Source organism: Oncorhynchus masou, chromosome 5, assembly GCF_036934945.1.
Source record: "Oncorhynchus masou masou isolate Uvic2021 chromosome 5, UVic_Omas_1.1, whole genome shotgun sequence".
Classification (NCBI taxonomy): domain Eukaryota; kingdom Metazoa; phylum Chordata; class Actinopteri; order Salmoniformes; family Salmonidae; genus Oncorhynchus; species Oncorhynchus masou.
This window is the reverse complement of record NC_088216.1, coordinates 28693476-28718718: the sequence shown is the minus strand read 5'-3', so window position 1 is coordinate 28718718 and position 25243 is coordinate 28693476. Positions and strand designations below refer to the sequence as shown.

Genomic DNA, 25243 nt, shown 5'->3' with positions numbered 1-25243 from the left:
GCTTGGGCCGATTAAAAAAAAAAAAAAAAAAAAAAAAAATAATGTTTTTTAATAATAAAAAATATATATATACTGACTTGCCTAGTTTATTTTTTTTTATTTTACCTTTATTTTACTAGGCAAGTCAGTTAAGAACAAATTCTTATTTTCAATGACTGCCTAGGAACAGTGGGTTAACTGCCTGTTCAGGGGAAGAACGACAGATTCACCTTGTCAGCTCGGGGGATCCAATCTTGCAACCTTGGATGACAAAGAACGACAAAGTTAAATAAAGGTATATAAATTTTTTTAAATTAATTTTAATCGCAAATCGGCGCCCAGCAATAACGATTGTTATGAAAACTTGAAATCGGCCCTAATTAATCGGCCATTCTGATTATTCGGTCGACCTCTAATTAAAACTGCTCCAAGTTTCTAAGTGGAAACGAAGCTCCCATATCGCAATAATTAGCCTAGACTATGTAGACCATGCCCCCTCAAACGAGAACTGCAATTGTTATGTCTGGAATTATAGCTTTAGTTCAAAGGAGCTCACCTGTGAGTAGCCTTTGTGTTTAATAACAACAGCGTGAACTCTTGAACCCTTGGTTCAACTTGGTAGTCAGTTGCAGACCCAAATGGCTCTGGGTGTCGGCTCAGCCATAGGGAGAAGAAATTAACATTGTAGCCTACCTGTAGCCATAATGGTTGACTGTGCCAACAGCCAAGGTTGTCTAGCTGCGTCGCCCATGTAACCAGAGCAGTGGAACAAGATCCCTGTGTGTCGGCAGCGTAGCAGTTCTGTCGCTGTCAAGGCCGTGTAGCTCATTCAAAGATAATGAGGGCCTGTTTAGAAGTTGAGTGGTGGTTAAGTGAGAAGTGCATTATTTAACATCGATGGCATGAGGGGTCAATGAACCAATATAGCTCACATTGATTCAGCCTAAAGTGTGCATGTTAAATCCTTTCCCCTCCACTGGAGCTATGGAATTCTGTAAGTGACTTTGACAATCAGGGTTCCCATTCTTTCTCTTTCATCAAATACATTTTTATTTGTCACACGCACCGAATACAGCACCTTACTGTGATATGCTTACTTATTAGCCCTTATCTCTATTTCTTGAACTGAATTGGTTGGTTAAGAAAATATTTACTAAATACACTAAAGTAAAAAATGAAATGAAAAGTAACCCAATAAAATAACGAGGCTATATACAGGGTGTACAAGAAATTGTGTACAAGAAATTGATGCGGGTAAAAAACAAGTTTTAATCACGCCAACCTAAGTGTATGTAAACTTCTGACTTCAACTGTAGGTATTACGGACTCGTTCAGGGAGAGGTTGAAAATGTCAGTGAAGACACTTGCCAGTTGGTCCGTGAATGCTCTGAGTACACGTCCTGGTAATTCGTCTGGCCCAGCGGCATTGTGAATGTTGACCTGTTTCAAGGTCTTGCTCACATTGGCTATGGAGAGCGTGATCACACTGTCATCCGGAACAGCTGGTGCTCTCATGCATGCTTCAGAATTGCTTGCCTCGAAGCGCGCATAAATGGCATTTAGGCCGACCGGTAGGCTTTGTTACTTACATATTGAAACCAATACCCTTGGCTTGCTATAGAAATGTAGTGCCCTATAAAATCTGTTTTTATTTGTCCGCATTTCGTTTTGTTTTTCCAGGTTTAAGTTTTTCACTTTCAAAATAGAAAAACTATTTTATTTTATGGTTTTGGTACAAAACAGTACTTAAACCACATCATTAGACCAATTTTGAGTTCTGGGAAAAATCTATGAAAGTGATATCATTCTGCTAGGTAGGCTTAGGCTTCTTCGTAGTTAGCATTTCATTGAGAATTTTTTGGGGAAAGCCTTTCCATCTACCAGCAGACGGTTTTAGTTCTTTTACTAAAAAGAAAAATTTACACCAAAGAAAACAAGTAAAAGACAAAACAGTACAGATTAAAAAAACAGGTTATCATTAGCATTATCGCTAATGGCTACACAAAGTGGAGACTAGACACCCACAACACACACTAACGGGCATTCCTGTGCCGTTGCAGGAAAATACGAAGCTTATGCATTTTGTTCCAAGTCCTGTGATTAACTTAGGCAAATTCAATGAATTGTCTAAGTTCAATACTTTTAAGGCTCTGTTCAATCAGATCCACTTCAGGCAACGTCTTCATAGCAGATGTTTTGGCAGTGTCGAGGTGGAACTGCATCAGAGCTGTCAGATCTACAAGCGGCTCCTGTCATTAGAGGACATTTGTCTTTGGCTGCACGTAGTTGCATTATGTGAGATGTAATCTACACCTCCATTAGGCTGATAGAAATCCTCTTTTTTCGTTACGCTATTTTTTTCAATTAGAGCGTAATTATTTCTATATAGGCTACATTTTCGCGATTCGGTGATCACTGATTTTGACAGCTACCATGCAGTTCCGACACCGCCAAAACATCTGCCTTGTGGGTTGGTGTCTGCTATCGCCATGTAATGCTTGCCTACTAAGTTCAATAAAAAATATTAAATTGTTGAATTCCCTTTTAATGTCTGGATTCTGTGAATCAGTCTGCGTTTTCCACTGGATTTTTATGGGGCCCTAGAAATGGTCTGATGAATTCACCTGCAATCTATATCTTTACCTTGAGGCTCAGACTTCAGATCTATGTTGTGTTCGTACATATCTAACATTACTAGATGCACTGTGGACTTGGGATGTCAGCGATATGGATGTTTTGGAAGACACGTGGAGGGACTAGCCAAGAGCATGTTTTTGGGGTTGTTAACCTCGAGTGACAGCTTGTTTTATATTAGCATATGGTCAGGGTCGTCATGAAGGACCAGTGAACTGTGCCGGAGGCCGCTGCCGAGCGAGAAGGGACATGGAGGACCACCCTCCAGCTCTCTCTCTCTGTCGCTCTGTGTCTCTCTCTGTGTCTCTGTCTCGCTGATGGGCACGTCATGAGCACTCTCTCTTTGCCTCTCATAAGTTCTCACATCTAGCGCCTGCACTAAGTGTCCTAAGTCTTAGTGGGCACTGGGCATGGCGTCACATACTGTACCTATGCCAGCCAGCCCCTTTCTCACTGAAAAGAACAACTGAACAACAACAATACCAGAATGTTGTTTGGAATGTATTCAAAATCTATTGAACCTTTTTATCTGTGTAATAATGTAGCCATTTGGAAAGAAATAGGCTACTGTTATGTAATTAGCAGCTCAAACATGCGATAGGTTACCGTTAGGCCTGCAGCATGTTTGTTAATGCTGTTGGGCTTTTGTATAGACCAGTGGGTAGTGTGCACAGTAGTGAATGTACGGTACAGTATCAGGCCTGGGGGAGAAGTATCAGGCCCTCATCCGGACCTTTCCTGTTTAAAGAGAGCAAGAGAGAACTTCTCTAAACATCAGGTTTGTTTACGTAATTTTTTTCTACAGACTTCTAACTATTCTGGGTAACTGAGCACGCTCCCCATTCAAGCCCTGGCCAAGAGCATTGCCCCTGGCAGCAGTGACGCAGCTTTTCCCTGGAAGATGCCTCAGGAACACAGTCGGCTCCTTGTTTACAAGTGTCTCTTTGAATTGGTAGTTAGTGAGGCTTGAAGAAACGTCCTGCACGAATGCTATACCACCACTACTACATCCTCATTCCAAAAATACTGTTTAAAGCCTGTGCACATTCACTCTTGAAGTGGTATTTTCAGTATGAGGGAGTTCTGACTGCATTGACAGGCTGCCCTGTGGTGATCCTGTCTCATTGACTGGGGTATTTTTAACCAGCCTGTTAGCACTGGCCGGTGCAACAGAAAACATGCACACTGGTTTTAAACTGGCTTGTGTGTCAACACGCTCTCTCTCTCACTCACACACACACACACACACACACACACACACACACACACACACACACACACACACACACACACACACACTCTCTCTTTCTCGCTTTCACTCTCTCCCAAACATGTTTATTCATACACACTTACTGGTAAATACAACATATGCGAACAGTCAGGCCTCCAGCTCTCTGATCCTCTCATCTAGTGTTCTCTGTGGAGACACACACAGCCAGGCCTAAAGCAGGCAGCCAATGGCAGGTGTTTTAGCATCTGTGTGGGAGTGTGTGTGGGAACTGTCAGGTGGTCTCAAGTTTTCTAAGTGTCAAACAACAATGTCCTTAGCATGTGGGTGGTAGAGCAGCTTGTCTTCTGTCCCCTGTATTTACTGGCCGACACTGTCATCAGTTTTTTTTTTTTTAGCTGGCTGTGCTCATGCATTAGTCAATGAAGCTTTCACTTTTAGAGAAGTGCAATCCAGAGAAATGGAGTTGGAACACCTCTGAGTGTCTTCTTCCCTTGTCAATCGGAGCCGTGTATGTTAACACTGGCACACAGGTTGTACTCTCACAATCAAACACTTCGTATAAGGTAATGAATGTCAAATTGTATTTGTCACATGCGCCGAATACAACTTACAATTAAATGCTTACTTACAAGCCCTTAACCAACAATGCAGTTTTAAGAAAATCCCTAGAAAAGTAAGAGATAATAATAACATAATTAAAGAGCAGCAGTAAATAACAATAGCGGGGCTATAAACAGGGGGCACCGGTACAATGTGTGTGTGTGGGGGGGGATATCGGTGTCGAGGTTAATTATGTTAATGTAGGTAGAGTTATTAAAGGGACTATGCTTTTACAATTTCTTTGGGCCTTCCTCTGACACCTGGTATAGAGGTCTTGGATGGCAGGCAGCTTAGCCCCGGTGACGTACTGGGCCGTACACACTACCCTCTGTAGTGCTTTGTGGTCGGAGGCCGAGCAGTTGCCATACCAGGCAGTGATGCAACCCGTCAAGGTGCCAGCTGTAAAACCTTTTGAGGACCCATGCCTAATCTTTTCAGTCTCCTGAGGGGGAATAGGTTTTGTCGTGCCCTCTTCACGACTGTCTTGGTGTGCTTGAACCATGTTAGTTGTTGGTGATGAGGACGCCAAGGAACTTGAAGCTCTCGACATTCTCCACTACAGCCTCGTCGATTAGAATGGGGGCATGCTCGGTCCTCCTTTTTCCTGTAGTCCACAATCATCTCCTTTGCCTTGATCCCATTGAGGGAGAAGTTGTTGTCCTTGCAGTAGAGATACTGTGGTGCAAAGGAGCAAGATAAATAAATACAGTATGGGGATGAGGTAGATAGCAGGTGCACAGGTCAGGTCTCTGATCGCCTCCCTATAGGATGTCTCATCGTTGTCGGTGATCTGACCTACCCCTGTTGTGTCATCAGCTAACTTAATGATGGTGTTGGAGTCGTGCCTGGCCGTGCAGTCATGAGTGAACAGGGAGTACAGGAGAGCACACAACCCTGAGGGGCCCCGGTGTTGAGGATCAGTTGGGCAGATGTGTTGTTGCCTACCCTTACCACCTGGGGGCTGCCCGACAGGAAGTCTATGATTCATTTGCAGAGGGAGGTGTTTAGTCCCAGAGTCTTTAGCTTAGTGATGAGCTTTGAGGGCACTATGGTGTTGAACACTGAGCTGGAGTCAATGAATAGCATTATCACATAGGTGTTCCTTTTGTCCAGGTGGGAAATGGCAGTGGAGTGCAATAGAGATTGCATCATCAGTGGATTTTTATTGATTTATTTTTTATTTCACCTTTATTTAAACAGGTAGGCTAGTTGAGAACAAGTTCTCATTTGCATCTGCGACCTGGCCAATATAAAGTATAGCAATTAGACACATACAACAACACAGTCGTATATTGCACAAATCTGGCCTTTATGGAAGAGTGGCAAGAAGAAAGCCATTTCTTAAAGATATCCATAAAAAGTGTTGTTTAAAGTTTGCCACAGGCCACCTGGGAGACGCACCAAACATATGGAAGAAGGTGCTCTGGTCAGATGAAACCAAAATTGAACTTTTTGGCAACAATGTAAAACGTTATGTTTGGCGTAAAAGCAACACAGCTCATCAACCACAACACACCATCCCCACTGTCAAACATGGTGGTGGCAGCATCATGGTTTGGGCCTGCTTTTCTTCAGCAGGGACAGGGAAGATGGTTAAAATTGATGGGAAGATGGATGGAGCCAAATACAGCACCATTCTGGAAGAGAACCTGATGGAGTCTGCAAAAGACCTGAGACTGGGACGGAGATTTGTCTTCCAACAAGACAATGATCCAAAACATAAAGCAAAATCTACGAGATTTGTCTTCCAACAAGAAATGATCCAAACATGCAAAATCTACAATGGAATGGTTCAAAAATAAACATATCCAGGTGTTAGAATGGCCAAGTTAAAGTCCAGACCTGAATCCAATCGAGAATCTGTGGAACGAACTGAAAACTGCTGTTCACAAATGCTCTGCATCCAACCTCACTGAGCTCGAGCTGTTTTGCAAGGAGGAATGGGAAAACATTTCAGTCTCTCGATGTGCAAAACTGATAGACATACCCCAAGCGACTTACAGCTGTAATCGCAGCAAAAGGTGGCGCTACAAAGTATTAACTTAAGGGGGCTGAATAATTTTGCACGCCCAATTTTTCAGTTTTTGATTTGTTAAAAAATTTGAAATATCCAATAAATGTCGTTCCACTTCATGATTGTGTCCCACTTGTTGTTGATTCTTCACAAAAAAATACAGTTTTATATCTTTATGTTTGAAGCCTGAAATGTGGCAAAAGGTCGCAAAGTTCAAGGGGGCCGAATACTTTCGCAAGGCACTGTATGCACACTCACAGGCCTTTCAATCTTCCTTTACCTCACCTGTCTATTCCCTCTTCTTTCTCTCCTCTCTCTCCCTTCAACACCCTCCTTCACTATGCGTTCTTTCTCTCTTCGTTTCCCTACCTCCAATCCCGTCCTCCCTCTCTCTCTCCCAGGTCCTGACCTTGTACTTCAAGAAGACACACGCAATGCTATCAGCTCAGTCAGTGTTAGCTAAGCTCCAGCATACTGTGCTGCTTACACCTATTCAGCCGACCGCCCCTCTCTCCCATAATCCCCTCTTTCTTATCCCCTGCCTGTGCTCTGTGTCAATGGCATTAACACAAAGGCATTTTCATACCCAGCAGACTCGCACCCACCATTTCAATATAATTGGAAAAATTATTACGCCGTATGCTTTTATTCTACATTCTATCTCCACCCTGGCTGTAGAGGCCCGTCTTGCAGTTTATTGTGAATTTTCTGTGTATTACATCATGTAAGAGCACAAAAGCATCACTGAGAGAGAGCAACAAACATGTTTTTACTTCCCATTTCCTCCTTTCAACACCTTTCGGTAGTGTTATCTTAAATACCCTGGTAAATTGCCTTTTCAAAGGCGGCAGCAACAGGAATTGTTCACGGCACATGGGGAGAGGATGCTTTCACCAATAACCAGAGGCTTTGGCTTTGTGTTGGGTTGTGTGGGTTGTCATTGCTTTGGGGGTTTCAGTAAGTGACTCAGCAGGTAGTTGCTGTATTAGCAAAGAGAGGTTGAATAAGTAAAGAGGGATAGTAGTGTGGGGGGATTATTGCTAAACCCTGCCTAGGAAACATGGTCTGGGATTACACAATCTCTCCGACAGGCCCTGGAAGGAATGAAAGTTAGCATATGTATGCTTTATCGTTTTATGTTTGTCTCAAGCAAGTTTGGTTGGTGAGCTATGGTATCCGTCGGTCCCTTTGGGATTGGTAATGGAAGGTAGGTTTTACTCAAAGAACACTGAAACGCTTTGCTTTGGCCAATAGTGTTTTCCTCTGAGTTGCATATAGATTTAAATTAATTTTAAATTCATTTTCTCAACATATTCTTGAGCCCTAGGATCTTGAGGACAACCACCAAGCTCCTGTCAAGCCTCTGCAAAACAATGGCGGCGCTGCACATTCTGACTTCATCTTGACTCACCCACCCCTTCAGACTTTTTCTCTCACCACTTTTTCCTAATGTCCCCTGAATGCTAGCTGCCAGAATTATCATGTTTATTCCGGATTGCCATTTGGAAAAACAGCATTTGACATTTGAGAAGGCCTCGGAGGGGGCTGGTGACGTGAGGCTATTGTGCCATCCCTCCCTCTAGCAGCCTGTTATTTCTGTCACATGGCAGACATAAGATGACTTGCACAAATACCCCTCTCCTGAGGGTAAGACAAGCTACCATGGAAACAACATTATTTCAGAAGTTTATGGCAGACCCAAGGCAACATGCTATTAACGCTCAGAAAGGATGAGACTAACTCCTTGTCCATTGCCAGGGCAAATGTTCTATATTTACCCAAAGAGCAGTATCAATAGCCCTGGGCTGTTTTTTTAACCCAGGATAATACTACTATCAACATGCAGCGTGAGCTGCATAATATAATGCTGTCCCTATAATGCTGTCCCTAGTGGTTGAACCACAGGAAAGAACATCAAAATACTGGTGGTATTCCCTGCTCAGTCCTCCTATGCCATCAAACCAAGTGAACCTTTTTTTCCACTAGATACCAGCTCAGAATGGTTTGATGTGGTTCAGTTTCAAGTGTGAACTGAGAGCAGGGCTGTTGAAAGAATGTCTGGTATTGGATATCCTTACTGACATGAAATAATGTATTTTTTTCTTTTTTTGCATGGCAAATTTTTAGCACCAGCTCCCACACGTTGACAGTCTTGTCTTATTGTCTAGCCCTATTTCTTTCTGACTGCAGCTAGCATGACCAGCGAAGACTTCAAACTCAGCAGGGCCCATTTATCTTGCTGCTGGGCGAGCTAGCCACTAAATTGATGTGAAAGCTAAGCAGATGCTAACACGCTAATTGGATTAAGGTTAACAAATGAGATATCGGGAGTGTGATGGTTTTCCTAATTTTCAAGTTAACATATATTTTTTTTTCTCCTCTGAATCCTAGTGTTGTCGTGTTAGAAAACAACAACGTGTCACCTTACCAACAAGGTAATTAATTCCAGGAAAGATTTGTTGGTAGTGGGAGTTGTAAGGAAGGTGTTAGTTGGCATGGCGACTAGATATCTGATTTTTTTTTTTTAAGTAGCTTGATGCTTAAACTGCTGGTTGCGCATTTCTGCATTAAGGAATATAGGATTATCCGTTGTTCCTGCTCCTTCGACACAGCCTTTCCTGTTGTGCATTATTTTAAGAAAGCATACGAAAGTTGCTATTGTACAGGTTATCACCTATGCTGGCGAAAGGATGAATAATATTGATACTATTGACATTACCTTGTATAATTCTGATGGGTTGAAGAGAAGGGTCAAGGCCAGAGAGAGACTGGATAGAGGTCAGAGGTCACTGGTCCTGGAAAGATTACCAAGGAGGAAATTAGCTGCAGCAGGCAGCTCATTGCCAAGCCTGTTCTGTGAAGTCGGACTAAATCCTCTTGTTTTCTCTCCCTATTGTTGTTTTTCTTAACAGGGGCAAGTTTACATTGTTAGGAAATGTTTTTTTGTACTGTTATCTTGAAAATGATTTCCTTTACCTAGGCCTATTTATGTTTTCCTAGTTTGTGCGTGTGTCTGTGCATGTGGTCCATTTTTAGTAGTGCGTGCGCCCCTGTTAGCAATTCGCTGAGCTTACAGCCTCTTCAGAGAATTATAGTAGGTTGTATAGTTTGTCACTTGTTTGCATTACATTTTATAAGACCTATATGGATAGGATATTTAGATTAGAGGTCGACCGATTATGATTTTTCAACACCGAGACGATTAATCGTCCGATTTTAAAAATAAATAAATAAACATTAAATCAAATAAACATTAAAAAAATAAATAATCTATTTGTAAAAATGACAATTACAAGAATACTGAATGAACACTTATTTTAACTTAATATAATACATCAATATAATCAATTTAGCCTCAAATAAATAATGCAAAAACAATGTGTTGGAGAAGAAAGTGCAATATGTGCCATGTAAGAAAGCTAACGTTTAAGTTCCTTGCTCAGAACATGAGAACATATGAAAGCTGGTGGTTCCTTTTAACATGACTCTTCAATATTCCCAGGTAAGAAGTTTTAGGTTGTAGTTATTATAGGAATTATAGGACAATTTCTCTCTATATGATTTCTATTTCATACACCTTTGACTATTGGATGTTCTTATAGGCACTTTAGTATTGCCAGTGTAACAGTATAGCTTCCATCCCTCTCCTCGCTCCTCCCTGGGCTCGAACCAGGAACACAACGACAACAGCCACCCTCGAAGCAGCGTTACCCATGCAGAGCAAGGGGAACAACCACTCCAAGTCTCAGAGCGAGTGACGTTTGAAACGCTATTAACGCGCACCTCTCTAACGAGCTAGCCATTTCACATCACATTGTTACACCAGCCTAATCTCGGGAGTTGATAGCCTTGAAGTAATAAACGGCGCTATGCTTGAAGCATTGCGAAGAGCTGCTGGCAAAATGCACGACAGTGCTGTTTGAATAAATGCTTACGAGCCTGTTAGTGCCTACCATCTCTGTCAGACTGCTCTATCAAATCATAGACTTAATTATAACATAATAACACACAGAAATACGAGCCTTAGGTCATTAATATGGTCGAATCCGGAAACTATCATCTCGAAAACAAAACGTTTATTCTTTCAGTGAAATACGGAACTGTTCTGTATCTTATCAAACGGGTGGCATCCATGAATCTAAATATTCCTGTTACATTGTACAACCTTCAATGTTATGTCATAATTACGTAAAATTCTGGCAAATTAGTTCGCAATGATCCAGGCGGCCCAAACTGTTGCATATACCATGACCCTGCGTGCAATGAACGCAAGAGAAGTGACACAATTTCACCTGGTTAATATTGCCTGCTAACCTGGATTTCTTTTAGCTAAATATGCAGGTTTAAAAATATACACTTCTGTGTATTGATTTTAAGAAAGGCATTGATGTTCGTGGTTAGGTACACATTGGAGCACTGACTGGAGCAGCGAATGCTCAACGTATCGATTATATGCAACGCAGGACACGCTAGATAAACTAGTAGTATCATCAACCATGTGTAGTTAACTAGTAATTATGATTGATTGTTTTTTATAAGATAAGTTTAATGCCAGCTAGTAACTTACCTTGACTTCTTACTGCATTCTCGTAACAGGCGAGCTCCTCGTGAGGCAGGTGGTCAGAGCGTTGGACTAGTTAACCGTAAGGTTGCAAGATTGTATCCCTGAGTTGACAAGGTAGAAATCTGTCGTTCTGCCCCTGAACAAGGCAGTTAACCCACCGTTCGTAGGCCGTCATTGAAAATAAGAATGTGTTCTTAACTGACTTGCCTAGTTAAATAAAGGCGTCCAAAAATACCGATTTCCGATTGTTATAACTTGAAATCGGCCCTAATTAATCGGTCGATCTCTAATTTGGATAGAATTTCAAGTGTCCTTTTGATTCTGAGAACTCAACTGACATGACTCGGCATCACCCCACTATGGTCATGCTATCCCATGAAGTCAATCACATTGATGTTATCATTACTCACCCATCACTCATTGTAGCAGTATGATAACTCTGTATTTGGGTCTGTCATTGCTGTGTGTGTGTGTGTGTGTGTGTGTGTTTATCTGAGTGTGTGACTATGAACACCTATGCCATTCATCCCACTCATCACCTTTCCAGATGTCTCTTTAGGGCTGTATGACAAATATGATGAGTCTCCTGTCATTCCCACTAGTGTTGTCACTATACCAGGTTTAGTATCACAATAACCAATACCAAAACGATACTCGATAACCAAAACAATACCACAGCAAAAGAAAACTGGGAAAAATCTGTATTCTCAGGTTTTTCGGGCCTTTAAATCACACTCTTTACTAGAAATACAACATTATTGGATGTTCAATCTACAAAAAATTCTTAACACATCAGGGGATCACCTGTCTTGGAAAAAATTATAGAAATGTAGATTATTTAGTGTAGTTACCCTTTAATTCAAGTGTGCATGCGCTCAGCACTGCTGTTTGGTTAGCTGTCTTTCTGTAGTGCTCGGGAGCCCGAAGGAGGGTATTCATTAGCATCGTTAACGGCTAGACAAAGTGGTAGATGTATGCGCACTGTACACACCAGACGGGCCGTATCCTCTTCAGGAAGTTACAGGGAATACGAATCACTGATGCCTTCTGTTCATGTCTTATCATAAACTTTTCATTGATTTCCAAACGTGAGCCACATTTGATAGAAGAACTGAAAGTAACACAATTTTAGTACCAAACCATTTTTCATGTTATAGTTTTCAGTGTACCGTACAAACACTACTGCACTGCGTGACTCATGTGGTGGAAGTGAACCTGCGTGAACAGCTGTCTGAGCTCAGAGCCCAGTATCTATTGAGGTCCTGTCACTGCAGTAATTAGCTTCTCCCATTGCCTTGCATCTGATGACTCCATTTCAGTCCTACAGGCCTCCACTGGAACATCAGGGGAGGAGGGATTACTTCAGTGCTTGTATACACATTCACATTAGCACGTGTACAGTACACACACAACTATAGGAGGGACTACTTCAGTTCACACACACACCAACACACTACACACACACAGCCACTTGTTGTTTTATGTTGTCTAGTCATGATGATTTATGTCAGTAATATGGAACAAAGTAGTGCTGTTCTATATTCAGTGAGAGAGAAATGGGGACAATTGAGGAAGAGACTAAGGACAAGTAACCTGTACAAGTGTGTGTGGTGTGAAATGGAAATGTTGTTGCATATGCCACTCCCCCTGAGACACCCCTGTGATTTCAAGAGAATAAGAGCTAGTGGTGGAGAAAGGAAAGTGGATTAAGGGCAGGTATTTAATCCGGTTTAAGTCTGATTTCTATGTCCCAAGTGGCACCCTATTCTTTATTTTTTTTATTATATATATTTTAACCTTTTTTTATTTAACTAGGCAAGTCAGTTAAGAACAAATTCTTATTTTCAATGACAACGACTGATTTTTACCCTGTCAGCTCGGGGATTCGATCTAGCAACCTTTCGGTTACTGGCCCAACTCTCTAACAACTAGGCTACCTGCCGCCCCATATATAGTGCACTAGTTTTGACCAGAGCCATGTGGGCACTATATAGGGATTAGGGTGCCTTTGGGATGCAGCCCATGTGTTATAATTAAGCAATAAAGCCGAGGTGTGGTATATGGCCAATATAACACGGCTTAGGGCTGTTCTTAAGCACAACGCAACGCAGAATACCACGATATAGCCATTAGCCGTGGTATATTGGCCATATATCACAAAACTCAGTGGTGCCGTATTGCTATTATAAACTGGTTACCAACATAATTGCAACAGCAAAAAGTACTTTTTTTGTCATACCCGTGGTATAATTTCTGATATACTATGTCTTTTAGCCAATAAGCATTCATGGCCCGAACCATGCTGTTTATAATGAGAGCTATTACTTTGGTTTACAGCACACGGCTGTTGAATGGGCTCATTGTGCTGCTGCCTGCTGCTGACCCCGAGACCAGGCAGGGACAGGGGTGGTAAATGACTTGGCTTGGCTGGCTCACCCCTAACATGTGACTGTTGTCCAGTCTGAGTCTGCCCTGCTATGTCTAGGTGAACCGACTGGGGACTGACATCACTTCATTGTTCCCATGTCAAAGAAAGTATTTTTGGCATCTCTTATTATTAGCAATTTTTTTTGAATTGGTTATTATTGATCACACTAACAAAAGTCAGTGGTCCACTTTAGATGGCAAATATTTTTGGGGTGGTTTGATTTTGACCAACTTTTTCTATAGAAAATCCAAGTGTAACATCTACATTTTACATGTTGGTCATTTAGCAGACACTCATATCCAGAGCCACTTACAGTAGTGAGTGCATCATTTTTTTTCTTTCAACTTTTTTCCTACATTTCCCCCCGTGGGAATCGAACCCAGCACCCTGGTGCTTGTGCCATGCTCTACCAACTGAGCTACATCTCCCATGAAATAAAATGCAGTAGCCTCCATGGACAGACACGACACTGATTTACCACTGTGCACTGACATAATGCAGCTGTTTCTTGATAAATGCAATGGCTTGGAAAAACTGTAAAAAAAAAAAAAAAAAGATAACCCCTTTTGAAATGTCACAGCAGTAGGTGCCACACATTGTCATTACCTAGGCTAGGGGACAACTTGGGGTCAGTACGGAGTCGAGGAATAGAAGTAGTCGGACATTCCTCCATTCTTTTCCATCATTAAACCACATTCTCCTGCAGAGGCACAGAGAGCAGCTTTTAGCAGACAAGACCAATCCATGGCAATCTGGCAGTCTGCTGAAATCATGCATTATTTGAGGGAAGGAAGCTGATCTCAGATCAGCAGCTCTGTGTCTGTAACTGTGAGCTGGGGAACAACAGGGTGGAAATGATACTGACCTAAGAGCAGCACTTTGACCACACCTTGTGTGTAGCCGTCAGGTATGTGCATGTTTGCCTGTGTCTGTACTTGTATGTGTATTGTTAACTTGTGGGCATACAGTTGAAGTCAGAAGTTTGCATTCACTTAGGTTGGAGTCATTAAAACTCGTTTTTCAACCACTCCACAAATTTCTTGTTAACAAACTATTGTTTTGGCAAGTCGGTTAGGACATCTACTTTTTGCATGACACAAGTATTTTTTCCAGTAATTGTTTACAGACAGATTATTTCACTTCTATTTCATTGTATCACATTTCCAGTGGGTCAGAAGTTTATATACACAAAGTTCACTGTGCCTTTTAAACAGCTTGGAAAAAATTCCAGAAAATTGTGTCATGGCTTTAGGAGCTTCTGATAATTGGCTAATTGACATAATTTGAGTCAATTGGAGGTGTACCTGTGGATGTATTTCAAGGCCTACCTTCAAAAATCTAAATAAATCAGCCAAGACTTCAGAAAATAAATTGTAGACCTCCACAAGTCTGGTTCATCCTTGGGAGCAATTTCCAAATGCCTGAAGGTACCACGTTAATCTGTACAAACAATAGTACGCAAGTATAAACACCATGGGACCACGCAGCTGTCATACCGCTCAGGAAGGAGACACATTCTGTCTCCTAGAGATGAAAGTAATTTGTTGCGAAAAGTGCAAATCAATCCCAGAACAAGAGCAAAGGACCTTGTGAAGATGCTGGAGGAAACGGGTACAAAAGTATCTATATCCACAGTAAAACGAGTCATATATCAACATAACCTGAAAGGCCGCTCGGCAAGGAAGAAGCCAATGCTCAAAACTACGGTTTGTCCCCATGTGCAGTTGCAAAGTTCATACTTGTTGGAGAAATGTCCTCTGGTCTGATGAAACAAAAATAGAACTGTTTGGCCATAATGACCATCGTTATGTTTGGAGGAAAAAAGGGCAGGCTTGCAAGCCAAAGAACATCATCCCAACCATGAAGCACGGGGGTGACAGCATCATGTCGTGGCGGGACTTTGCTGCAGGAGGGACTGGTACACTTCAAAATAGATGGCGTCATGAGGAAGGAACAATATGTGGATATATTGAAGCAACATCTCAAGACATCAGTCAGGAAGTTAAAGATTGGTTGCAAATGGGTCTTCCAAATGGACAATGACCCAAGCATCCTTCCAAATTTGTGGGAAAATGACAAAGTCAAGGTATTGGAGTGGCCGTCACAAAGCCCTGACCTCAATCCTATAGAAATGTGTGGGCAGAACTGAAAAAGTGTGTGTGAGCAAGGAGGCCTACAACCCTGACTCAGTTACACCAGCTCTGTCAGGAGGAATGGGCCAAAATTCACACAACTTAATGTGGGAAGCTTGTGGAAGGCTACCCAAAACGTTTGACCCAAGTTTAAAGAATGTAAAGGCAATGCTATCAAATACTAATTGAGTGTATGTAAACTTCTGACCCACTGGGAATCTGATGAAAGACATAAAACCTGAAATAAATCCTTCTCTCTACTATTATTCTGACATTTTACATTCTTAAAATTAAGTGGTGATCCTAACTGGTCTCAGACAAGGAATTTTTACTAGGAGAAATGTCAGGAATTGTGAAGCTGAGTTTAAATGCATTTGGCAATGGTGTATGTCAACTTCTGACTTCAACTGTATATGTGCATGGTAGTGCTGCACAATATGGGAAAATAATCCAAATGCAATGTTTTTGTTATCCAAATATTGAGATTTGTGATTTTAGTGAACTGTTGGAATCATAGAAATAAAAATAGTTTTCAGGTTCTATGGTTGGTGTTTGGCATGACAACTAATGAAAATAAAACAAGTATGGTAAAAGTTGTTACAGAGTAGTAACCAAAGTGTTTATCAGTTTCTCAGAGGACCCTTACTACATTTTTGAATGTTTAAAATTAATGGCGTAATAACAAAATATTGTCAACATTGCAATTTTTAAAAGAATGATGAATTGTGCAGCCGCAGTGCACGGTATGCATGCAAAGGTTAAACTGTGCTTGTGTGTGCACACTGGAGGGTCAAGGTAGGTGTCCATTTCAACTGCGGAAGACTTGCTGTCTCAAATCATTGCTCGATGTCTGGAGGTGTCTAAATATGGCGCTTGCTCTGCACTCAACACTCTATCATGCACCCCCACTTCTCTATTTCTGGAACACTCGTTTTTAAATGTAAATCCAAATTTTCATTGGTCCTAATGTCATGGCTTTCCACCATCGTTGAAAAATGTTAATCAAGCGTTACACGAGAACAGATCCATTATGTAGCTTAGGCTACTGTCAGACAACCCCTTTTCTAGTCAATTACAGTCGTAATGTAATAACCGTCACACGGGTTGGAAGTGGTAAAGGCTTTCACTGTCATGTTGTAAAGGTCATGTTTCAATCGTGTCACTGTCTTGTGCTCATCAACCCACTGGCTTCATTGGAGTAGGACCATTTGCCCCGAGGCCTACAATATATGCTGACATGACGTCCGTTTTGCGTTCTCCCTCCTAAATTGTTAAGGCAATGAATAGAGGAAGGTAGGCTGATCTTCGATCTGTGTTTACATGTGACTTCTACTTTATTTTTTATTTCACCTTTATTTAACCAGGTAGGCTAGTTGAGAACAAGTTCTCATTTGCAACTGCGACCTGGCCAAGATAAGGCATAGCAATTCGACACATACAGCAACACAGAGTTACACATGGAATAAACAAAACGTGCAGTAGAAAAAAAGAAAACAAAAAAAGGTATATTTAGAGTGAGTGCAAATGAGGTAAGGGAGTTTTTTTTTCTTAACTAACTTGCCTAGTTAAATAAAGTTAAGGAAAAATTCTTATTTTCAATGACTGCCTAGGAACAGTAGGTTAACTGCCTGTTCAGGGGCAGAATGACAGATTTGTACCTTGTCAGCTCGGGGGTTTGAACTTGCAACCTTCCGGTTTCTAGTCCAACGCTCTAACCACTAGGCTACCCTGCCGCCCCTGATAGGCCATGGTGGCGAAGTAATTACAATATAGCAATTAAACACTGGAATGCTAGATGTGCAGAAGATGAATGTGCAAGTAGAGATACTGTGGTGCAAAGGAGCAAGATAAATAAATACAGTATGGGGATGAGGTAGATAGATGGGCTGTTTTACAGATGGGCTATGCAGTGATCTGTGAGCTGCTCTGACAGCTGGTGCTTAAAGCTAGTGAGGGAGATATGAGTCTCCAGCTTCAGGGATTTTTTTTTTTTTTTTTTGCAGTTCGTTCCAGTCATTGGCAGCAGAGAACTGGAAGGAGAGGCGACCAAAGTAGGAATTGGCTTTGAGGGTGACCAGTGAAATATATCTGCTGGAGCGCGTGATACGGGTGGGTGTTGCTATGGTGACCAGTGAGCTGAGATAAGGCGGGGCTTTACCTAGCAGAGACTTGTAGATAACCTGTAGCCAGTGGGTTTGGCGATGAGTATGAAGCGAGGGCCAACCAACAAGGGCGTACAGGTGGTGGGTAGTGTATGGGGCTTTGGTGACAAAACGGATGGCACTGTGATAGACTGCATCCAATTTGTTGAGTAGAGTGTTGGAGGCTATTTTATAGATGACATCGCCGAAGTCGAGGATCGGTAGGATGGTCAGTTTTTATGAGGGTAGCATGAGTGAAGGATGCTTTGTTGCGATAAATCTAGAAGCAGATTCTAGATTTAATTTTGGATTGGAGATGCTTAATGTGAGTCTGGAAGGAGAGTTTACAGTCTAACCATTATTTGTATTTGTAGTATTTGTAGTTGTCCACATATTCTAAGTCCGAGCCGTCCAGAGAAGTGATGCAGGGTGGGTGCGGGCAGTGATCGATTGAATAGCATGCATTTAGTTTTACTTGCATTTAAGACCAGTTGAATGAGAGTTGTATGGCATTGAAGCTCGTCTGGAGGTTAGTTAACACAGTGTCCAAAGAGGGACCAGAAGTATACAGAATGGTGTTGTCTGCATAGAGGTGGATCAGAGAATCGCCAGCAGCAAGAGCGACATCATTGATGTTCTGTTGGTCACTTCCAGTCTCTCTAGTGAAACCAGAGATATCGCCTGACAACTAAGTGCAAGTGTCTAAATGGTACCTTGTTAATTAATATCTCAATCCGTTTACTTTTTACAATAGACAGAACCCAGTCTAGTCTTATTAATTGGGATGAGCAGTCTCTCTGACTTCTCTTCCACGCAGTCTTAGCCCAGTGGAAACATCACCATTCGCCTTGTTACATCACTCGGAGACCATTGCCTAGGGTCTATTGCCATAATAATGGTTAAATGATCATTGAACCACAAAGGTATACAGTTAAATGATAAAGCCTAGGAAGCTTGAGATAAGGACGGACTATATTTGTTAAAGGATGGCATAAACAGTTATGTTTGTATGCCAAAGGTATGGTTCTCATTCCAGTATGACTATCCTACCTGTAGGCAAAAGTATCCTGTGTTTGGTCCATTCTACACAGTTGAATTCCTAGTATGCCTGCCCCATCCATTGTTTTTATCACTTTCTTGCCATTATTTCCTGAACAAAGTCTCTTGTTTATGGTCAATGACACAAGCAGTCATAAGACAAGCCTGTATTGTGCGTTGTCATATGTGGGCTGGATGATGACCTCACTGTTTGCTCTCTATCGCCATCCAGACCAAGGGTCATATGATGAAACCAACAAGACATCAGTCCCAAATGTCATTCTGTCCCACACTGTTCAATCCATTCCTAGAATTACAGCTCGGGAATTAGGCCTAGATGGGACAATCTCATTATGTGGATATTTTGGTCCCTTATAGCTTGTTGTGAAGGTGTTTGTTCCCATTCTGTGGCAATCACAGAGAGTACAATCCATCCCACTTTGTTTCTATTTCCGTCCCCACGTCAACAAGCTTCAAACAAGCTCCACTTTCTCCTTTTATAAAGGATTTGTCTTCAAATAATTAGTCTGGCATTGTATGTATTGCTCTGAGGGGTGTGTGAGTGCATGTGAGAAAAAGACACAGAAAAGGAGGGAGAATGTCAGACACACAGTTTGAATGCTTGAATATGATGTGTGTACGTATGTGTGTGCGTGTGCTCCTGCGTGTGTGCTAGTTGGGTGTTTGTCTGTATCTCACCTGGTGGTGTCACAGTGGGGTTATAATCACTAGGTGTGGGTGGGGTGATCGGCCTGCTGGGAAGGCTGACGCAGAACAAGCACAGAGACTCAGCATGGCATTCTGTCAGCCTCTACCCACTCAACCCTTTCTCTTCTTCTCACTCTGTCTGGGAATGGGAAACAGTGGTTCATATTCAGATAACCATGCAGTCATCTATTCATCCATATAACCGTGCATTCATGTGTATTTGGTAACTTCCAGGAAAGCCTGCATTGATTTTGATGAATCTACCATTCCCCGTCTTTGTTCATTAGGCTACCTTCTAACCTCAAATCAAATGTTATTAGTCACATGCGCCAAATGCAAATAGTCTGGGTAGCCATTTAATTAGATGTTCAGGAGTCTTATGGCTTGGGGGTAGAAGCTGTTTAGAAGCCTCTTGGACCTAGACTTGACGGTCTGGTACCGCTTGCCGTGCGGTAGCAGAGAGAACAGTCTATGACAAGGGTGGCTGGAGTCTGACAATTTTTAGTGCCTTCCTCTGACACCGCCTGGTATAGAGGCCCTGGATGGCAGGAAGCTTTGCCCCAGTGATGTACTGGGCCGTACGCACTACCCTCTGGTGCCTTGCGGTCGGAGGCCAAGCAGTTGCCATACCAGGCAGTCATACCACCAGTCAAGACGCTCTCAACCTGCTCCACTACGGCCAGGTTGATGAGAATGGGGACGTGCTCAGTCCTCTTCCTGTAGTCCACAATCATCTTCTTTTTGACTTGGACATGTTGAGGGAGAGGTTGCTATCCTAGCACCACTCGGCTGTCTCATTGTTGTCGGTGATCAGCCCAACTACTGTTGTCATCTACAAACTTAATGAAGGTGTTGGAGTCGTGCCTGGCCGTGCAATCATGAGTGAACAGGGAGTATCGGAGGGGACTGAGCACACACCCAATGGGCCCCTGTGTTGAGGGTCAGCGTGGCGGATGTGTTGTTACCTACCCTTACCACCTGGGGGCTGCCCGTCAGGAAGTCTGGTATCCAGTTGTAGAGGGAGGTATTTAGTCCCAGGGTCCTTAGTGCCCTCAATGCTCATCAATAAGCTATGTTATTGAACGCTGAGCTGTAGTCAATGAATAGCATTCTCACATAGGTGTTCCTTTTGTCGAGGTGGGAAAGGGCAGTGTGGAGTGCAATAGAGATGGCATCATCTGGATCTGTTAGAGCGCTATACAAATTGGAATGGGTCTAGGGCATAGGCAGTATGGTGGTCTGCTTGAAACATGTTGGTATTACAGACACAGACAGGGAGAGGTTGAAAATGTCAGTGAAGATACTTGCCAGTTGGTCAGCGCATACTCAGAGTACACGTCCTGGTAATCCGTCTGGCCTGCGGCTCACCTGTTTAAAGGGCTTACTCACATTGGCTGTGGAGAGCGTGATCACACAGTCATCTGGAACAGCTGTTGCTCTCATGGATGTTTCAGTGTTATTTGCCTCAAAGCGAGCATAGAAGTAGTTTAGCTCGTCTGGAAGACTCGTGTCACTGGGCAGCTCTCGGCTGTGCTTCCCTTTTGTAGTCTGTAATGGTTTGCAAATCTGACGAACGTCAGAGCCAGTGTGGTACGATTCGATCTTAGTCCTGTATTGAAGCTTTGCCTGTTTGTTGGTTCGTCTGAGTGCATAGCGGGATTTCTTCTAAGCTTCCGGGTTATAGAGTCCCGCTTCTTGAAAGCTGCAGCTCTAGCCTTTAGCTCAGTGCGGCTGTTGCCTTAATCCATGGCTTCTGGTTGGGGTATGTACGTACGGTCACTGTGGGAATGACGTCATCGATGCACTTATTGATGAAGCCAGTGACTGATGTGGTCTACTCCTCAATGCTGTCTGAGGAATCCCGGAACATATTCCAGTCTCTGCTGGCAAAACAATCCTGTAGCTTAGAATCTGCTTCATCTGACCACTTTTTTTATTGATCGAGTCACTAGTGCTTCCTGCTTTAGTTTTTGCTTGTAAGCAGGAATCAGGAGGATAGAATTATGGTGAAATTTGCCAAATGGGGGTTGAGGGAGAGCTTTGTATTCGTCTCTGTATGGAGTAAAGGTGGTGTTTTTTATTCCATCTGGTTGCACATTTAACATGCTGATAGAAATGAGGCCAAACATATTTAAGTTTTCCTGCATTAAAGTCCCCCGACCAGTAGGAGCGCCACCTTTGGCTGAACGTTTTCCTGTTTGCTTATGGCAGAATAGTTCATTGAGTGCAGTCTCAGTGCCAGCCTCAGTCTGTGGTGGTGTCTAGACAGCTACAAAAAATACAGATGAAAAATCTCTAGGTAGATAGTGTGGTCTACAGCTTATCATGAGATACTATACCTCAGGCGAGCAAAATTTTGAGACTTCCTTAGATATCGTGCACCAGCTGTTATTTACAAAAATAATCGCAGTTCTGATGTCCAGAAGTTATTTTCGGTTAGAAGAGACGGTAGCAGCAACATTAGGTACTAAATAAATGACAAAATAAGTTACAAACAACGCAGAGAAACGAATTAAAACACAATTGGATAGAAACACGTAAAACGTCCGCCGCCTTCTCCGGCCCCATCTTAGGACCATCAACCTTCCTTGCTGCTTTAGCTTCTTGCTTTCTTGTGATATCGTAGACTGTCTCTCTTACGATCGATTCAGTGCTATTTACAGGGATTGCCTTTGATTTCTCCCATTAATCATTGCTATAGTAGCCGTGATTTCAGTGTCAGCCACTCACAAACTAGGAAATAGTATCGGCCTCCAGGGTGGTATTTTAGGTTTCTTTCACCAGCCCTGCAAGCCAGCTGGTCCCTCAGTGTGGTGGCCATGCTTGTCAGAAGACTGTGGGTGTCCTGTAAGAGCTATGTTGGACTCCATCCCCTATCAAAGGAACGGGCTCAGCCAGGGGAAGTCTTTAAGGGCTTAATTACATTTCCCCTCATTGATTTGGCCCTGCTTTCAAGAAGGATATTATAGGGGCATCTCATAGGATATGGCTACTGTAACTCGGCTTGATTAACTTGTGTTAATTGCTAAGTAATACGCCTTCTAGCCCTGCTATCAGAGTAGGTTCCTCCCCCAAACCTCGATTTAACAGTCTAATGCCCTTTGTTGAAACCGATCTTTGTTCTGGCTGAGTTGAGGTTGTTTGATAATGACACATGGGGACGTCATGTACTATATAGCCTACATGCCTGACATTGCCCTCCTGTTTATGTAGGTTCATGTGTGTCTATTTGCATAGGGCTATGTGTGGTCAATATTAATACCCATTTAACGCCATATACTCTGTAGTATGAGTTTGTTTGGTAATGATACAGTATGGGGACATGTGTGTAACCTTTGCCCTCTCCCTGTCTATCTCCCTAGACTGTGACCCAGCAGGAGCACTGCGATGGCCAGCTGCCACAGTAGCCATGCAGACAACGCCAAAGCTCCTCCTCCCTCAGCCTCACGGCCGCCACCTGTGCCCAAGCTCCACGTCCAGGGCTCGCTGTCCCGGAAGTCCATCACCATCCACTTCTCGCCCCTGGGCGAGGAGGAGGAGGAGGAAGAGGAGCTCTATGGGGCAGTTGCGTCCTCTCCTCATCCCCCTGCTGCACCCAAGGAGGACCCAGGCATTGTGAAGGCCCTGGAAGCCAGCGAGGATCTGATCCTTGAAGGAGCCGGGTTGAACTCTGAGGCTCAGGCTGCAGTTCTGCCTATGTCATCCTCAACTGGTCCTCAAAGCTCCATTACCTCCACATTACCCTCTGAACCGAAGAGCTCCTCTCCTTCCCCTGCCTCCAACTGTAAGTCCACTTCCTCTCCCTCCAAGTCTAGCGGCAAACTTTTCTTCAGCCTGGTCAAGTCTCTATCCTCTGACATCGTCGAGCCTTCTGAGATTGTCTCCATCTCCCCCGCTGCCCCTACTTCCGTGCGCCACCGCCACCCGATGAAAACCCTGGTCAAGTCACTCTCCTCTGACACCTCCCAGGAATCCTCCTACCGCCTCTCGGACTCCCGCCTCCACCTGCAACTCTTCAAGCAGTTCACCCAATCCCGTGCCCCGGTGGGTGTTGTTGCCGGGGGTGACTCCAAGACTGCACCCTCCTCGACGCTCACCTCCCCAGACAGCCGCAACTTCTTTAAGGCGTCTGTGGAGGCGAGCATCGAGGACACTAAGCGCCGTTTCTCAGAGGCCATCTACGAGCCTCTCCAGATGTTAAATAAGATCATGGAGGACAAGAGCGGAGGCATTGGCAGCAGTGCCTTCCGGTCCAAAGCGCTCTCGTCCAGTGCTTCGGAGCTCACCTGCCTGGCCTCCCTCAACAACGGCCAACCGGAGAGCAACAACAACAACAGCATCAAGGAGGAGGAAACCAGGGATGACTGGGAGTCCGAGGGAACCGGAAACGGAGCCAGCTTGCCAAATCCCACCGCTGACACCAGTCACACCAGAAGTCCTAAGATGTCCTCCTCCGCTTCCGCCTCTCTCGGCCTGGACAAGTGCTCCATGTCAGCCCTGGCCAAGCTGGAGGACGAGGACTTCTGTGTCCTGTCTAGTGAGGACTTTGAGGATACCGACAGGGATTATGTTGACAGAACGAACAATACATGCAGCCAAGTGAGACTTCCCCCTCGTGCCAGTCCGGAACTATGCAGTGACGACAAGTCAGAGGGAGAAGATCCACCACCCAGCATTCCACACTACACCCTGATCATCATCACAGCGCTGGTCTACGGGTACTTTGTGTTGCCCCTGCCCACCTACGTTGGGGGTATGCTGCTCGGAGTGGGACTAGGGTTCATGCTAGCTATCGCTGTGGTGTGGTTGGCCGGACCCAAGCCTTCTGGCAATCGCTCCAGACATCCCAGACACCAGGGGAGGCTGTGGAACATGGCCCAGTTGGGCATCAAAGAGCCAAACATCTTCAAGGTGAGGAACTCCATGGTCTTCTAACCTATTGGTTTTCTAACCCCTCCTCAGGGACCCCCAGATGTTTGGAACTACCACTCCAGATTCACTAAGCAAGGGCTTAATGATTAGTCGCGAAGTGGGATCAGTAGTGCTAGCTCTGGAATAGAGCAAATTCATTGGGCAGTCTGGGGATCCCAGAGGAGAGGTTTGAAATCACTGTAAAAAAACAATTAACTGAAGATATGCAGAAATCCATGGTCACACGAATAGGCAGTGGTGCTGAACACAGCCCCAGAAATGAATGATTTATAACACCATGTTATTATTACCTAGCTAATGGCCGGATTTCTATTTGTTAACAATGAGAGACCTGCTGTGGTAAGGTATCACGTTGAACTTTCCCAATACTTGTGTTATATCAGAGAGATCTGTTTTCGACCGAACACTAGAGAGATCGATTTCTCAAAGTTGACCTGTAATTCACTAGCCTTGATCTCATGAGTGTTCATTGTAAATTTAAGAAGAAGCTGGATGACCGTCTTGTAGCCTGGTCTTAATAGCTGCAAATTATTATTTTAGCTCCTGCTGTTGTCAATGTAATACTGTTTTCATAAAAGCACCTTTAAAATACTTTCACATGAAACTTCTAATGTTCCCAGATTTTTCAGAAATCCTAGTTGGAGGATTTCCTCCCTGCTTATTCTCTCCTAATTCCAGGAATCCTCCAACTGGTGACTTCTTAAATAACCTGGGAATTTGGGAATTCTGCAAACCTTGTAGAGAATGAGTTGTAAGAGCACCGTGAAGTAGGCCTAGATCAGGTCTCTTTTTAGACTGACTGATCATCTACATGTAACTGACAAAATAAAGGCAACAAGTCT

General features: G+C 43.4%; 1 protein-coding gene across 3 annotated transcripts in view; it reads left to right on the top strand.

Moving 5' to 3' along the window:
- The window catches only part of LOC135539351 (testis-expressed protein 2-like), a 57260-nt gene that overhangs the window by 10160 nt on the left and 21857 nt on the right, over positions 1-25243 (top strand). For all 3 annotated transcript variants that reach the window (XM_064965175.1, XM_064965176.1, XM_064965174.1), the window contains exon 3: positions 22832-24380. In XM_064965175.1, coding sequence (XP_064821247.1) covers positions 22857-24380 — 1524 coding nt within the window. In that variant the 5' untranslated portion in view covers positions 22832-22856. The remainder of the gene's footprint in view (positions 1-22831; positions 24381-25243) is intronic.